Source organism: Rhincodon typus, chromosome 12 (genome assembly GCF_021869965.1).
Source record: "Rhincodon typus isolate 14 chromosome 12, sRhiTyp1.1, whole genome shotgun sequence".
NCBI classification, from domain to species: Eukaryota; Metazoa; Chordata; class Chondrichthyes; order Orectolobiformes; family Rhincodontidae; genus Rhincodon; species Rhincodon typus.
Genome location: NC_063343.1, coordinates 62,433,333 through 62,450,146, shown reverse-complemented (window position 1 = coordinate 62,450,146; position 16,814 = coordinate 62,433,333). Strand labels below are relative to the sequence as shown.

General features: G+C 42.1%; 2 protein-coding genes across 8 annotated transcripts in view; one reads left to right on the top strand and one right to left on the bottom strand.

Annotated features, from left to right (window-relative positions):
* hdac3 (histone deacetylase 3) overlaps nucleotides 1–10,948 on the bottom strand; it is a 43,779-nt gene extending 32,831 nt beyond the window's left edge. For 3 of the 4 annotated variants that reach the window (XR_007263352.1, XM_048603594.1, XM_048603595.1), the window contains exon 1: nucleotides 209–310. Coding sequence is in view for 2 of the 4 variants with exons in the window: in XM_048603594.1 (XP_048459551.1) it covers nucleotides 209–263 (55 nt within the window). In the remaining 2 variants the exon portion in view is untranslated. Of the gene's footprint in view, nucleotides 1–208; nucleotides 311–10,900 lie in introns of those variants that run through there. The other variant, XM_048603596.1, reaches the window with a different exon arrangement.
* LOC125484528 (RELT-like protein 2) overlaps nucleotides 3,457–16,814 on the top strand; it is a 25,219-nt gene continuing 11,861 nt past the window's right edge. The window contains exons 1-5 of one of the 4 annotated variants that reach the window (XM_048603597.1): nucleotides 3,492–3,537; nucleotides 3,723–3,828; nucleotides 6,601–6,674; nucleotides 8,000–8,208; nucleotides 9,508–9,579. In XM_048603597.1, the coding sequence (XP_048459554.1) occupies nucleotides 8,013–8,208; nucleotides 9,508–9,579 (268 nt within the window). In that variant the 5' untranslated portion in view covers nucleotides 3,492–3,537; nucleotides 3,723–3,828; nucleotides 6,601–6,674; nucleotides 8,000–8,012. Of the gene's footprint in view, nucleotides 3,538–3,722; nucleotides 3,829–6,600; nucleotides 6,675–7,999; nucleotides 8,209–9,507; nucleotides 9,580–16,814 lie in introns of all 4 variants that reach the window. The other 3 variants (XM_048603598.1, XM_048603600.1, XM_048603599.1) reach the window with 3 other exon arrangements.

Genomic DNA, 16,814 nt, shown 5'->3' with positions numbered 1-16,814 from the left:
ATGCCCCCTCTCGCTTCACCCCTCACCCCCCAAGTCCCTACATGCCCTCTCCTGTTTCACCCCTCCCCCAGTCCCTACATGCCCCCTCCTGTTTCACCCCTCCCCCAGTCCCTACATGACCCCGCTTGTTTCACTCCCTCCCTAGTCTCTGTACCTGAACCCCATGCCCATTCTCCACCCTGTGTCCCAATGTTACCCCCTCACTGACCGTAATGGAAGTTGCCCACATCTGGGTCATAAAAGTAAGAGACCTTCCTGGACATGGCGCGCCGGCCCGCAGCCCCGACTGCCACCCGCGCACGCACGTACTGCGTCACCACGCCCTGCGTCTGACGCAAGCCGCCGCGGCGCCCGCCCCGCCGAGGGGGCGGGGTCAGAATGACGGGCGGTTTCCGTGGTTACAGAGCCGCGTCTCCCCTGGCAACAGGGAGGCGACAGGGTTCAAGGGTCGGGTTCAGTCCCAGGGCGAACAAGGGATTGTGCTAACGTTGTGGTCAAGGCAAAGGACAGGGCAAAGGTTAGGAGTCAAATAAAAGGGCAATACAAAATTTAGAGGTCAATATGAGAATTCCCGAGAAGAGCCCAGGCCAAGGTTAGGGTCAAAGTTACATTCAGAGGTCAGTAATGTCAGGATGTATGGCTCAACTCTATATCCCTGTCTTAGGCCCGTTTCCCTTAATATCTTTGCTTAATAAATATGTATCAAATCAGATTTAAAATGAACAACTGATCCAGTATCCATTGCCATTTGTGAAATAGAGTTCTAAACCTCTACCACTCTTTGTGTGTAGAAGTGATTCCTAATATCTGTCCTTAATGGTCTGGTCTTAATTTTTAGATTGTGCCCCTATTTCTAGAATCCCCAACCAGTAGTAATAGTTTATCTTTATCTACCCTGCATTTTCCTGTTAATATCTTAAAGGCTTCAATTAGATAACTCCTTAACATTATAAAACCGAAAGAACTGCGGATGCTGTAAATCAGGAACAAAAACAAAGTTGCTGGAAAAGCTCAGCAGGTCTGGCAACCTCTGTGAAGGAATAAACAGAGTTAACGTTTCGGGTCCGGTGACCCTTGCTTTTCCAGCAACTTTGTTTTAACTCCTTAACATTCTTCAGCCTCCCTATCAACACAGTACATACCTCCCTAATGACATTAGTTCAAAGAGGCAGCTAACCACCTTCTTGAGGCTAACTGGGATCAGGCAATAACTCTCACATCTCATGAATTAATAACACTCCTCCCTTCCCATGGTGTACAGTTCAATAAAGCAGATCACCATCACCTTTTAAAGGAGCATTTAGGGATGGAAAACAAATGTCAGTCTTAACAAAAATGTCCAAATCCCATTGACAAATGTTATTAACCTCAGGATGTAAGGGACATTGAATCTAATTAGACTAACCTGAGTGAAGCTAGCTTGGTATAGTAGGACAATCAGGAAATGGAGAAAATACAGAGAAACTTATTTCCTCTGGCAAAGGTGGTGTGAGATGTGAACAAAGTAGCATAACCTTAAAATTAGAGGTAGGGCACTCAGGGAAGAAGTGTTTCTACACACTAAAGGAAGAAATCTGCAATCTCTTGACTACTAAGCTCCATTGAGGCTAAGGAAATTGAAAATTTCAAAACTGATTTTTGTTAGAGAGGATATTAATTGTCATTGTACTAAGTCAGATAGACAGTGGTTACAAGATAGATCAAAAATGATCTTACTGAATGATGCTAAAGGTTTGAGAGGCTAAATGACCTTATCCTGTCCCAGTGGCTCGTTGAGATATTTCAGTACCACACCAGCTCACAAACATCAATATATGTAGTAAAGTATCCCTAGGTCCTTCATAGGAGTAGGAATCAGATGCAGCATAACAGTGAGGCATGAATGGAGATACTGGGACAGATGAACAGAAGTATTGCTGCACAATTAGATGTTAAGGAACCTCTTGAAGGAGGACAGAGAGGTTTTTTTAATTCATTCAAGGGATAAGGGCATTGCTGGCTAGGTCAACATTTATTGCCCATCCCTACTTGCCCAGAGGGCAGTTGAGAGCCATGCACATTGCTATGGGTCTGCAGTCACATGTAGGCCTGACCAGGTAAGGATGGCAGTTTCCTTCCTTAAAGAACAGTAGTGAACCAGATGAGTTTCCCTGACAATCGGCAATGGTTTCATGGTAATCATTGAATGTTTATTTTCAGATTTTTATTGAATTCAAATTCCACCATCTGCCACGGTGTGATTTGAACCCAGGAATATTACCTGGGTCTCTGGTATAACAGTCCAGCAACACTACCACTAGGCTGCCATCTCTCCATAAAGGTTATTGGATAGAAAGATTACAGAGGGAATTTTAAGCGAAGGCAGGTTTAACAATTAAAATCTGGGATGTGTAAAGGGCCAGATGTGGAAGTCTGCAGGAAACTATGGCCTGTCACAGAGCTTTGAGTGGGTTTTAGACTGTGTGGAGGCTTTTGCTGTCGCTCTGGTTAGAATAGAGTCAGGCTCATGTCTTGTGTCAGAAGTTCCAATTACAACATTTAAAAGGCATCTGGATGAGTATGTGAATAGGAATGGTTTAGAGGAATATGGGCCAAATGCTGGCAAATGGAACTAGATTAATTTAGGATATTTGGTCAGCATAGACCAGTTGGAGTGAAGGGTCTGCTTCCATGGGGTATGATATTGCATGATTTGCAATCACTGCCCTTCAGGATCCAGTGGATCAACTTGCATGCTTCTGGCCAAAGACATTCAGGTACCCAAATATACAGGTATCCTCAGGCCCTTCTGCACTCTACATGCTGATATGCATTGGAACACCTGGCTCCTGGCTCAAAGTGTAGGTGAGACAGGTAAGCAGTGCGTGAGTGAGAGTCGTCCGTCTCAGCTCTACTGCAGCAGTGGAATGAGTGTTGAAAAATCCGACTATTCTGAAGGGAGTGAACAAGCTGAAGGTCACGGTTATAATGCAGCATGCCAGTGAGTGACTAGCGGGTCCAACCAATGCCGCACGAAGGTGCTAGAGCGGCGACTTCTAGATGCAGGATATGGAAATTAATGACCGAAAGATCAAAGCTAAGAGCTGGAATTGCGTTGGAACAGAATGCTGATGGAGAGAAGGAAGAAGGGGCAGAGCGGGACCAGAGAGGCGAGCAGACGCTTCCATCACCCTGCACACTCTATGTTCGTTTCTACTGCCTAACCTTAACAGAGGACAACTGATATCCTCCAATATCATCTGCTCAGATTCGCTGCGATGGTGCTGACGCAGTGGACGAATCTACTGCCTGCAATTTAACCCATTCAGGAGGCAAGTAACAGCATTGTGAGAGAGAACTGGGTTAATTAAGATGCAGTGGGTATGTGACACCAAGTTTGGGCTTTTAATACGTGGAGCTTGTCGGAGGTGGGACTGACGGAGTAAACAGATGTACATTTTTAGAATCCCAGAACGTACGAGATGCAATGACATTTGACGTCAACGTGAGAAAGCAGAGTAAACACAACAGGGTTTAGGTCCTCGGGATCCAGTCAAGGTTGGTGTTATTGCAAAGATTCATTGAATGACCTGAGCTCAATAGAAGAGATGCTGAATCTAATTTCAATGTTTTGCAGTGAACAGTTTGTATCTGTGTGTTGGTTTGAAAGCTTTCTACGTGCTGATGTTTTATTACTTCGAAACGATTCACAAAGATCTCGTGTCATTTTTTCCCCCTGCCAGGAATTTGCCGTACTTGTATAAGGTAGATTCACGGTCCTTCCCGATAACCATTTAAACAGGTGGCACACCGTTGTAAATTATAAATGTGCTTACTGAGATAAGAGAGGTGAGTGTCAGTAGCGGATCAGTTTCACTGTTGAGATCAAACGCGCGCCGGTCAGACTCAGCAATAAATGGAACCCGTTCCCATAAGGCGAAGTTGCCTGAATCAGTTTTGTTAAATGTCTTCCTGATCTTGGGTTATAATTTTTGTTCGTTTACAAAAAAAAAACAGAAATAGCCTGAGTTTATTTAACATCTTTTATCCCACCAGGACTTCCCAAAGCACTTTAACTCAGTGAAATACTTTTGAAGTGTTGTTTAGATCAAAGACCTTCGACAGTGTGAAAATGACTAGATTTTTTTGTTTGAATCCGTTTTGATAGTTTGATCCCATTTGCAACTAATTGAGGTAGATGAGCCTGTTCTTTTCTAATCATATCCAAAGTATACGTCGTCCAACATGCTGTGTACCCTCAGAACTAACCCTCCAACATGAAGCACTCTCTCAGAGCTGACCTTTCAGTAGTATAACACTCTCTCAGATCTGATCTTCCAACAGTGTATTGCTCCCTCAGATCTGATCTTCCAATAGTGCATTACTCCCACAATGTGACCTTCCAATGCTGTTGTGCTCCCTAGTATTGATCCTTCGAAACGCGTTGCTCCCTGACTACTGCCTCTCTGACGGTGTAGCACTCCTTCAGTACTGCCCCTCTGAGAGAGCAGCACTCTCTCAGTATTGCTCCTCTGACAGTGCAGCTTTCCCTCAGCTCTGCACCTGCAACACTGCAGGATTTCTTCAGCACTGCCCCTCCAAAAGTGCAGCTTTCGCTCAGCACTGCCCCTCCAAACTAACTCACGTTTTTGTTTCACAATGCTATGTTCAGTTCTGAGAACTGCACCTTAGGAAGGATATATGATCCTTGGAGAAGGCGCAGTGCTCAGTTCACCAGACTGATGGTGTTGAGAAACATATCAGCCATGTTTGATTGGTAGAGCAGACTCGATGGACTGAATGGCCAAATTCTGCTCCTATATCATATATCTTATGATATCAGGGCTAAAGGAGTTATACTTTAGGGACAGGTTACATAGGATAAAAACCAAAAGAACTGCTGGAAAAGTTGAAACAAAAACAGAAATTGCTGGAAAAGCTTGACAGGTCTGGCAGCATCTGTGAAGAGAAATCAAAGTCAACATTTCGGGTCATGTGACCCTTCCTCAGAGCAGAGGAAGGCTGGCTGGTGTTCTGTTACATGTACAAGATTAAGGAGTGATCCAGTTGCAGTGTTTAAAATGATTAAAGATTAAATATGGTAAAGAGAGAAAAGTATATTTACTCTGGCGGGGAATATATGACCTTAAAATTAGAGCTAGACCATTCATGACTAACGGCAGGAAACACATCTCCATAGAGACAGAAGCAGGAATCTGGAGTTTTTGTCGAACTTTGTTGTGGTTGTGGGTGAATTCAAACTATCCAGACGCGGATTGATGAATATTTTTGGGTAAGGATGTTGATAGATACAGAACAAAAGCAAATAAATGAAGTAGTAGGTAGACTTCTTATTATTTGAGTACGTCCAAGCTGAAAGTAAATTGACTCTTCACTATGCCCTGGGCAATTACGAATGGGGAATAAACACTAACCTAGCCGTCAGTGCCCACATCCCATGAACAAGAAAATGGTTCCACATTTTACACAAACTTTAGACTAAAGAATTTGATTATAAAGGCGGAAGGGTACATGTTGTTGTCCCCAATCTCTTGGCTATTTTCACTTGATCCCAAAGGTGAGTAGCATTCAAGATATCTGGTAGCTTGGCAGCTGCAGTGGATGTTCAGTACAGGGTCTTTCTCTGCTTTCACAGAATCACTGAACTGTTAAGGTGCAGAAGGAGGTCATTTGCCTACTGTGTCTGCTTTGGCTCCAAAAGCATTTTAACTTCATGCCAAGTCTCCTGTGTTTCCCTAGTACCCTGCATATTATTTCTACTTAAATAACAATCCAATGCCCTCTTCAATGCTTTAATTGAATCTGCTTCCACCACATGTTCAAGCAGTGCATTCCATTCCCTAACTACTTGCTGACTGATAAAGATTTTTTTCACCTTATATTTGCTTCTTTTGCAAAACACTTCAAAATTGTGCCCTCTGGTTTTGGATCTGTTTATGATCAGGAACAATTTCTCCCTGTCCACCACATCCAGACCTCTCATGAGTTTGAAAACTTCAATCAAATTTTGTCTTAGCCATTCCAAGGAAAATAGTGCCAACTTCTCCAACCATTTCTCTTAACTGAAGTGTTTTATCCCTGGAACCATTCTCATAAACCTCTCCTGCAGAGTCTCCAATGTATTCACATTGTTCCAATAGTGTGGCACACGCAACTGTGCACAATACTCCAGCTGAGGTCTAAGAAGTGTTTTATCCAAGTTCATCACAACCTCACTGATCTTGTACTCTCTGCCCCTGCTAATGAAGCCTAGAGTACACTGTGCTTTATCTACCGTTCTCTCTGCATGTCTTGCCACCTTTAATGACATATGTACATATACATCCAGTCAAAGTTCCCTCTCAGCTGTACAGTTCACACGTATTAACAGCCACTCAAATGTTTCACACACACACACTGATCTGTGTGGACATGCTGATTGTGCCATTGACTTCCAGGTCCAGAATTTGCTGCTGCATGTGGGGTTCGGAGGCCCACACAGCCATAAGAAAATTAGAGAGAACGCTGCTCTGTTCCTGCACACTCTTTAGAATATTACCCTTTATTTTATAACATGTTTTGCAGCTGTGTATTACCTCTTACTTCTTTCACCCTTTGCAGCAATCCACCAAAGCTGATTAGCGCCACTTATGCTACAATATTACTATGAGGCTAGGCAAGGCGAGAGACCCAAGGTAAGTCCAGGGATTGAGACAATGTTCTTAGCGTTATTCCACACTTTTAGCCAACTAAACTAATTAGCCACTTAAAATGAAGTTGATATGGATATCAGCCATGATTTAATTGTGGGGCAGAACAGGCTCTATGGGCTGAATGGGCTTGTCTGAATGTGCCTTTTTCAGAAACACGCCATTGCAGTAGTTCAAGCACCCGCTTACATCACATTGTCTCATGCAAAACTCCTCAAATTTGGAATCCCTAAGTTAAACTAATTTATTAGAATGTAAACTGACCAGTGATCTGTGGTAAGAACTGTTTTATCTTGGAAATATAAACTGACAATAATGGTGTGTGCCAGAGAACGCACTTTTTTTTTAACAACTCAAAGGTTAAACGTGAAACTGTGTGGTATTCATTTTTCGGTAAGACAGGTTATGTCACAGTTAGAGAAGCTGGATTTGATACTTTTTTGAGAAAAGCTGGCACCAGATGCCTCTGGTTTAATAATAAAACTGCCTAGCATCATCTTTTGGAGTTGAATTACAGTTTGTCACAGAAATGAGAGAGGGAAGTTGCAGCCAGACCTCCAAAGAGCTTGTAAGCTAGACTGGTCTCTCTCTGTCGCTCTGTCGCTCTCTCTCTCTCTCTCTCTCTCTGTTTACCCTCTGTGAGTGAAAAAGAAACTGGAACACTTGGAAAAGAAGAGCTTCTAACTGAAACAAAGACCTAGGTCTAACTGACCGGCTATCAATTTGAGGATCTTCTGCAGTTTACAACAATGTGACATCATCGCCAGAAAACAGAATAACTGTGAAAAGGTCCTCTCACATTCCCAGGTTACCACATTACTGTGGTTTGGACTCTTGATACACAGAAGTTTCACTTTGTTTTCTATCCATGATATTTCTGCAGAAACTGTCTGTCTCATCTGTCCCATTTATGAATGAATATGTGTGAATTTGGATTTAGAGAAGATATACTTTAAGTTTGCATCATGATAATCAATGATCCATTTCACCACTTGTGAAAGGATAAGTTTGTTTCTCATAAATAGGTTTTATTTTTCTGTTTATCAATGAGACCTGGTTGTGAATGTATTTTATTTTAGATAGTAACTAAACTCAAGCAAATTAGCCTCTTTAGTGATTCAATTGATCATTTATACTTTTCTGACACTATGTGGACTAGTGGGGGTTGATTAGCATCACTCTCTTCCCATGATGTCATTATGATATGAAAGTACTGCCAGTTACAATTCAAACCAGGATTTTTAGCTTACTACACTTGAAAGAAAATCAAGAAATTCCCATTTAAATATTCTTTGGTTTTATTTCTGTAGGAGAGTGTAGAAGATGGAGAATCATGGGGAAATTGAAGAGGTGACAGCTCATCCTCAGAACTTCTACACCATCTTGCTGCTGGTTCTGGTGTTCTTTGTGATGGGGCTAATGGGCGACCTACTTTGTCACATCTTGAAGGAGAAGGGCTATCGCTGCCGGACATCACAGGAGATGGACACAGAACAACAGGATACTGCTTCACCAGATGGTCAGTACCATTTAATAGGCCAGTTTTTTTTAGTTTCTTCCTTCGTTATTCCTGAAGAGGCTGATTTGCAGATGGGTCTCAGTGTAGAACAAAAACAGAAATTGCTGGAGAAACTCAGCAGGTCTGGCAGCACCCATGGAGAGAAAGCAGAGTCAACATTTCAGGTCCGGTGATCCTTCATCGGAACCTTGTTGTTTTGTTTCAGACTTCCAGCATCAACAGTTCTTGGTTTTGTTTTAGTGACATCAATGTAGATGTTGTTGTCTGTGTGCTTAGTTAGGGTTTCCATGCATACAAGGGTGTGACTTGCAAACAGAACTCCCAAGGTTATATGTCAGCATCTGTTATCCGTCATAGAAACACAGAAGATAGGAGCAGGAGTAGGCCATTCAACTCCTTGAGCCTGCTCTGCCATTCAACATGATTATGGCTGATCATCAAGCACAATACCCTAATCCCTCCCTCCCCATTATATTCCTTGATCCCTCACAACAACTATATCTACCTCCTTCTTGAAAACACAATGTTTGGCCTCAATTACTTTCTGTGTTGGTAAATTCCACAGGCTCACCACCCTCTGGGTGGAGTAATTTCTGCTCATCATAGTCCTAACAGCTTTTTCCCTTTTCCTTAAACTATGACCGTCTGGTTGCTAATTGTTCTCTCCATTACTGAATGATGGTATATCATTGGGTGGGGATATGGACAGACCTCACAAAGAAGGGGACACTGCCTTGAACATGTCACTGCCCTTGATGCACCATCTTCAGTAACATTTTTACCGATTGTTAGACAATCAGTTATCACTCAGTGGTTATTTCACTGTCTTCCGAGTCTGAAGATATGTTTTAAGGTTTGATACACGGGCATAAGCACATAATCTAGACTGGAACTCCTGGTGTCAGGACTGAGGGAATTGTACTCTAGTGGGAGCTGTACTGAGGAAACACTGCTTTGTTGAAGAGGCAATTCTGAGGGGGTACTACAATGTTGGAGGACAGTACTAAATGACCATGTGCTATCAGAGGGTCAGTACTGAGGGACAGCTGCACTGTCAGAGGGCCATACTGAATGAGAGCTGCATTGTCAATGGGCAGTACTGAGGGAGCACTGCACTGTCAGATGGTCAGTACTGAAGGAGTGCTACACTGTCTGAGGGAGAGTACTGAGGGAGGCTGCATTATAACACTGATTACATTTCATTGGCTGTTAACCATTTGGAATATCCTGAAAGGAACTCTAGAAATGCAAATTTTTAATTTCTCAAATACTTAGTCCAACGATCACCTTTGTTCACAGATGTTCAGGAGATTAGCAAATCGAACCAGGATACTGTTGGACAGATTGTGCAATGCATCATTGAAAATGAAGGTAAGCATCTTCAAAGGGGCAGAGATTCAGCTCCCGCTCTCAGACTCTTAACAGAACACATATAGTCGATGAACTATGACCCTGTCCGGGAGCTCACTCACAGAACTCAAATTTATTTTTGAATAGAATAAAACTTGCTCTATACTGTCTGCAGATACTTCCATATTAGGTATAGCATGTGTTACCTACAAAGTAATGCTCCCTCAAACAGAAAATGCTTGAGAAAAAAACTCAGCAGGTCGAGCAGTATCTGTGGAGAGAGAAACAGAGTTAAGATTCCAAGTTCAATTTGACTCTTCTTCAGCACTGCTCCCTCTACACTGTCCCCATGAAACACTCCCAGGGCAGGTATAGCATGGTTTAGATATAGAGTAAAACTCCTTCAAATCTGTCCTCAAACACTCCCAAGGCAGGCACAGCAATGGTTAGATATAGAGTAATGCTCTCTTCACACTGACCCATCAAACATACTGAGAACAGCAGCAGCTTGCAGTCATATAGGGAGTAAGCCTTTCCCTATACTGCTGCATCAAATACTCCCATGACATTGTAAAGCATGGACTAGATGCAGAATTAAGCTCCCTCTAAACTGACCTATCAAACATTCGCAGGGCAGGTTCAGAATAGGGTTAGATACAAAGTAGAGCTCCTTCTGCAATGCTGCACTACAGAGGAAGTGAACTTTAATGTGGTAATGGGGCATTTTCCAATGAGTTACATTTCTGGACTAATAATCCAGACGATTGAATCCCTCTGGGACAGTTTGAGAATTTGAATTCAGTTTTTAAAATCTGAAAATAAAAAGCTCATGGCTGTAAAAGTGACCATGGAGCTGTCAAATAGTCACTAAATCCATCAGGTTCACTAACATCCTTTTAGGACGGAGATCTGCTGTGGACCTATAAACTGTCCCACAGCATCATAAATGACTCTTAACTGCCTTCTGAAATGGCCAAGCAAATCCCTCACATATGTCAAACTCAGGGATGGTCAATAAATTCTATGTTTGTAATTTTAAGCCCAAGGCAAAAATTTGGGGTCATTTATAAACAGTTTTATTCTGTGAAGGGGATAATTGGATCTATTTGGGTCAAACCTGATCACTTACACCCAGTTTGGATTCTGCCAGGGTCACTCAGCTCCTGACCTCATTACAGCTTTGGTTCAAACATAGACGAAAGAGCTAAATTCCAGAGGTGAGGTGAGAGTGACTGTCCTTGACACCAAGGCTGCATTCAACTGAGTGGGACAAAAAGGAACACCAGCAAAACCGGAATCAATGGGAATCAGATGGAAAAATCTACAATGGTTGGAGTCATACCTGGAACAAAGGAAGATTGATGTAGTCACTCATCTCAGCTGCAGGAGTTCCTCACGGTAGTATCCTAAGCCCAACCACCTTCAGCTGCTTTATCAATGCCTTTCCCTCCATCATAAGGTCAGAAGTAGGAATGTTCATCGATGACTGCACATTGTTCAGCACCATTCATGACTTGACAGATTCTGAAGCAATCCATGTCCAAATGTAACAAGACCTGGACAATATCCAAGCTTGGGCTGAAAAGTAGCAAATAACATTTATGGCACAAAAGTGCCAAGCAATGACCATTTACAATAAGAGACAAGCTAAATGTCTCCATTGACATTTAATAATGTTATTAACATTGAATCCACCAGTATCAACATCCAGGGGACTACCAGAAACTCAACTGGACTAGCCATATAAACACAGTGGCTACAAGAGCAGGTCAGAGACTAAGAATCCTGCAGCAAGTAACTTAATACCTGACTTCCCAAAGCCTATCCCCCATCGACAAGGCCCAAGTCAGAAGTGTGATGGAATACTCCTCATTTGCCTGGATGGGTACAGCTCCACCAAACTCAAGAAGCTTGACACCATCCAAGAAAAAGCAGCCCAGTTGATTGGCATCACATCCATAAACAACCACTCCCTCCAACACAAGATTCACTGCACAAATTCACCACAGATGCTCAGACAGAACCCATGACCACTTCCATCTAGAAGGACAAGGGCAGCAGATACATGGGAATGCCATCACCTGCATGTTCCCCTCTAAGACTGTAAGAAATAGGAATGGGCATATTCTATACAGCCTCTCAAGTCTGCTCTGCTATTCAATAGGATCATAGATGATCTGACATTCCCATTGTCCACTTTCCAGCCCTGTCCCCGTAACCCTTGATTCTCCTGATCAAGAATATATCTCAACCCTAAATATAGAAGGACTGTACCCCCCTACCCCCGGTTCTCTGGGGCAAGAAGGTCCAAAGCCTCACAACCTTCTGAGAGAAGGAATTCCTCCGCATCTCAATCTTAAATTAGCATCCATTTATTCTGAGACAATGCCCTCTGGTCCTACACTCTTCTATGAGGGGAATATCCACTCAGCCTGTACCTGTCAAGCCCCTTAAGAATCCTATATGTTTCAATGAGATCGTCTCTCTTTCTTCTAAATTCCCATGAGTAGAGTGTTATTAAGTTGTGTACAGTATTAATGAATTGGAAGGCAGGAAGTTAGAATTTGTTGGTAAAAATGACTGGGGGCAAAAGAGTGCCGTGGTCCCCTTAAGAGCTTGTGCTTTGTCTGTGCTTGGAAGTTTATAAATGCAGGTGCACAGAGAGTGCCCGAATGGAAACATTTTGTACAGAACAACCAAGTAGCATTTTACCAGACAAAAAGTTTGAATTTGGCCAATTAATTTAAACCAAGCACCTAGATACAGAAAACCAACTGAATTTCAAACTGATGGTGTTGACAACCTGAAACCTATCATATTATAAGAATTTGATTATGTCATTACGGGTATATAAGACAAGGGCATTTGGAAAATCAGAGAGAGTCATCTGCCACTTGTCAAGAGTTAGCACCATTCAGCTCTCAGAGAATGCCCATCTAATTAATCAAAAGTACCATGGTATTTTAGCTTAAAGTCCTCATTGAAGAAATTATAGAGCTAAAACATCCCTGATAGCAGAATTAGCGGAAGAAAGGCGTCTGTGAAGAAAGCAGAGAAGATAGAATATTCCAGAAGGCAGTCCGTGAGAACTTGCAGAGCTTAAGCTTTAATTGTTGTTTTCTTATTAATTGGCTTTATTAAGTGGGACTGTGTTTATTTGAGCAATATTCCAGCAGAATTTAGACCAGTTAGGAAGTAGTTAATAGTCTAAAAGGGAATTGTCGGTTTGTTAGTAATTTTGTTAATTTAGTCATTGTTGGGTTAAATAAATAAATTGTTTCTTTTTACTGGTAAAGTGGAGATCAGGCATTTTCTTTCTTTTAACCACTCTTTTAATAGATAATGAGGGGACAGGCAAGCTTCTCTGGGTGTTTCGAGGATAATTATTAGAAGGGAATCTCTAATCCTGTCATGGAAGGTTGGAGCTTGTGTTTTGGTTTAACTATCAGAGAGGTTCAGCCATTTCCTCTCCATAACAAGAGATCAAAACTATCTAATCTTTGCTCATGAGACAACCCCTTTATATCGGGATCGTCTTAGCGACCCTTCTCTGAACTGCCTCCAACGAAATGATTATATTTCCTTAAATAAGGGCATCAAAACCACTCACAGTACTCCAAATGTGGTCTCACCAGCGCCTTGTACAGTTGCTGTGAGACTTCCCTACTCTTATACTCCAACCTCTTTGAAATAATTACCATAGAATCATAGAGTCATTGAGTTATACAGCACAGGAACAGACTCTTTGGTCCAACTTGTCCATGCTGAACAGATATCCCAATCTGACCAAGTCCCATTTGTCAGCATATGACCCATATCCCTCTAAACCCTTCCTATTTGTGTAGCCATCCAGATATTATAATTGTAACTGCCTCCACCATATAAGCACCACCCTCAAGTTCCTTTTAAATCTTTCCTCTCTCACCTTAAACCTATGCCCTCTAGTTTTGGACTCCTCCACCCTGGTAAAAAGACCTTGTCTATTCACCCTATCCATGCCCCTCATGATTTTATAAACTTTTATAAGTCACGCCTCAGTCTCTGACATGCCAAGGAGAAAAGCCTCAGCCTATGCAACCTCTTCCTATTGTTAACACCCTCCAATCCCGGCAACATCTTTGTAAATCTTTTCTGAACCCTTTCAAATTTAACACCTGTCCTATAGCAGTGAGACCAGAATTGAAAGCAGTATTTTAAAAGTGGTCTAACCAATGCAACATGACATCCCAACTCCTGTACTCAATGCACTGACCAATGAAGGCATGGTGCGCCAAACACCTTCTTCACCATCCTGTCTACCTGCGACTCCACTTTCAAGGAAATATGCACCTGCACTCCTAGGTCCCTTTGTTCGGCAACGCTCCCCAAGGCCCTACCATTAAGTGCATAAGTCCTGCCCTGATTTGCCTTACCAAAATGCAACACCTCACATTTATCTAAATTAAATTCCATCTGCCACTCCTTGGCCTATTGGCCCATCTGATCAAGGTCCCATTGTACTCTGAGATAACCTTCTTCACTGTCCACTCCACCACCAATTTTGGTGTCATCTGCAAACTTACTAATCATTCCTCTTATGTTCACATTCAAATCATTTACATAAATGATGAAAAGCAGTGGACCCTTCACACCACTGGTTGCTGGCCTCCAGTTTGGTAAACAACCTTCTACTGCTACTCTGTCTCCTACCTTCAAGCTAATTTTGTATCCAATTGGCTAGCTCCGTCAAATTAGTGAGACACGATTTCGCATGCACAAAGCCATGTTAACTAATCAGTCCTTGCTTTTCCAAATGTAGATAAATCCTGTCCCTCAGAATCCCTTCCAACAACTTGCCCACCACTGATGTCAGGCTCACTGGTCTACAGTTCCCTGACTTTTATTTATCACCTTTCTTAAATAATGGCACCACATTAGCCAACCTCCAGTCTTCTGGCACCTCACCTGTGGCTATTGATGATACAAATATCTCAGCAAGGAGCCCAGCAATCTCTTTCCTAGCTTTCCACAAAATTCTGGGACACCAGATCACAATGCTCATCTTCATTAGTTCTATCCTATGAACTGTGAAGTATTTTTACATGAAGACTCATGATACTGAAAAGTTACACTTTCTTAGTTTTAATAATCTTGTCAATTTCTAATCAATTCTCCTGGTCAGCAAGTTTCAGAAGTTAAACTTCTACACCAGGGTAACCAAGCTTTCCCTGGACTATCCTATACACCTTTCTGCAGAGAAACTATATTTGCTTTTGATCTCAGTTTGGGGTCCTCCAAAACTGCCCTAAATGCTTTCAATTTGTAAACTTTCTGGGATTAACTTCTAAAACTTAATCCTTGATTATTCTAAACCAAAAAGCAAGTTAATGTCTTTCAATAGTCACTCCTGGTCATAAACTCCATTGTGTAAGCAAACAATTTCCATTAACACACTAGGGAGCCTTGCACTTTCCTAACACTAACCTGTTTGAGTCCTTCTGGACGGACTCTGACCTTGTTTTTAAACCTCTCACGTAAGTAAACAACCATATGCCACTAGTTTGAAATCCAAATATTAAAAAATAATTGATTATATGTAAGTCACACAACGTTTTATCACAAAAGACGCTGACACCAACCACTCTTGCATGCTGTGGCGCATGCATTTGAGATGAACAGCCTCACCATAAACCAGGGATTAACCAAGGTTTATAGTAGAATAGTAGTTTATAGTATTGTTTATAGTAGAAGTTGTGGAATAATTGGAACTCTGTCAAATTCTTTTGAACTTACTTGGAGTATTAACTGAATTCCTTCCAAGAGAGAGCTTAACCTATTTTTGGCTTGGAAGGACACCCCAAAGAAACACAGAAATAAGTGCAAGAGTAGGCTGTTCAGCACTTCAGACCTGCTCCGCCATTCAGTGTGATCATGGTTGATCCCTATTCACTCTTTCTCCCCACACCCTTTGATCCCTTTAGCCCTAGGAAATAAATCTAACTCCCTTCTGAAAACATTCAAAGTTTTGGCCTCAACTGTTTTCTGTGGCAGAGAACTCCATCAGCTCACCACTCTCTGGTTGAAGAAACTTATGCTTATCTCAGTCCTAAATGGTATAGCCCTTATCCTTAGACTGTGACCTCCTGGTTCTGGACTCCACCATTGGGAACATCCCACTTGTGTAACCCTGTCTGGTCCTGTTCGAATTTTATATATTCTGTGAGATACCTCTCATTCTTCTAAACTCCAGTGAATATAATCCTAACTAATCGAGTCTCTCCTCATACATCCATCCTGCCATCCCAGGAATATGTCTGGTAAACCTTTGTTGCACTCCTTTCAAAGCCAGAACATTCCTTTGTCAGATAAGGAGACTGAAATTGTGAGCACTACCCAAGATGCATTCTAACCAAAGCTGTGTACAATTGCCAAAGACATCCTTGCTCCTGTACTCGAATCCTCTAGCTATGAAGGCCAATGTACCATTTGCCTTCTTTGCCACCTGCTGCACCTGCGTACTTACTTTCAGCAACCGGTGTACCAAAGACACCCAGGACTCATTGCACCTCCCCATTTCCCAATCTATTGTCATTCAGATAATAATCTGCCAAAAATGAGTGCATTTGGCCACTCATTCAACTTGTCCAAATTACACTGAAGCATCTCTGCATCCTCTTCACAGTTCAATCTCCTACCTAGTTTTGTGCCATTTGCAAACTCAGATATTACATTTAATTTTCCCATCTAAATTATCAATATATATTGTGAATAGCTGGGGTCCAAGCACTGATCCTTGCAGTACCCCAATAGTCACTGACTACTTGGATAAATACCCATTTATTTCTACCGCTTGTTTCCTGTCTACCAACCAGTTCTCTATCCATGTCAATACACCAGCCCCAATCTCGTGCACTTTAATTTGACGTGCTAATCCTTTATGTAGAACCTTACCAAAAGCCTTCTGAAAGTCCAATTAACCCACATCCACTGGCTCTCCCTTATCAACTCTACTCATTATGTCCTCAAAAATTCCAGTGGATTTGTCAAGTGTGATTTCCCTTTTGTAAATCCATGCCAACTCTGCCCAATCCTGTCACTGTTTTCCAAGTGCTCTGTTTTTAAATCATTTCTAATGAATTCTAGTGTTTTTGCTACCCCTGATGTCAGGCTAACAGATATATAATTCCCTGTTGAATCAGAGATAGTAGGAACTGCAGATGCTGGAGAATCTGAGACAACAAGGTGCAGGGCTGGATGAACACAGCAGGCCAAGCAGC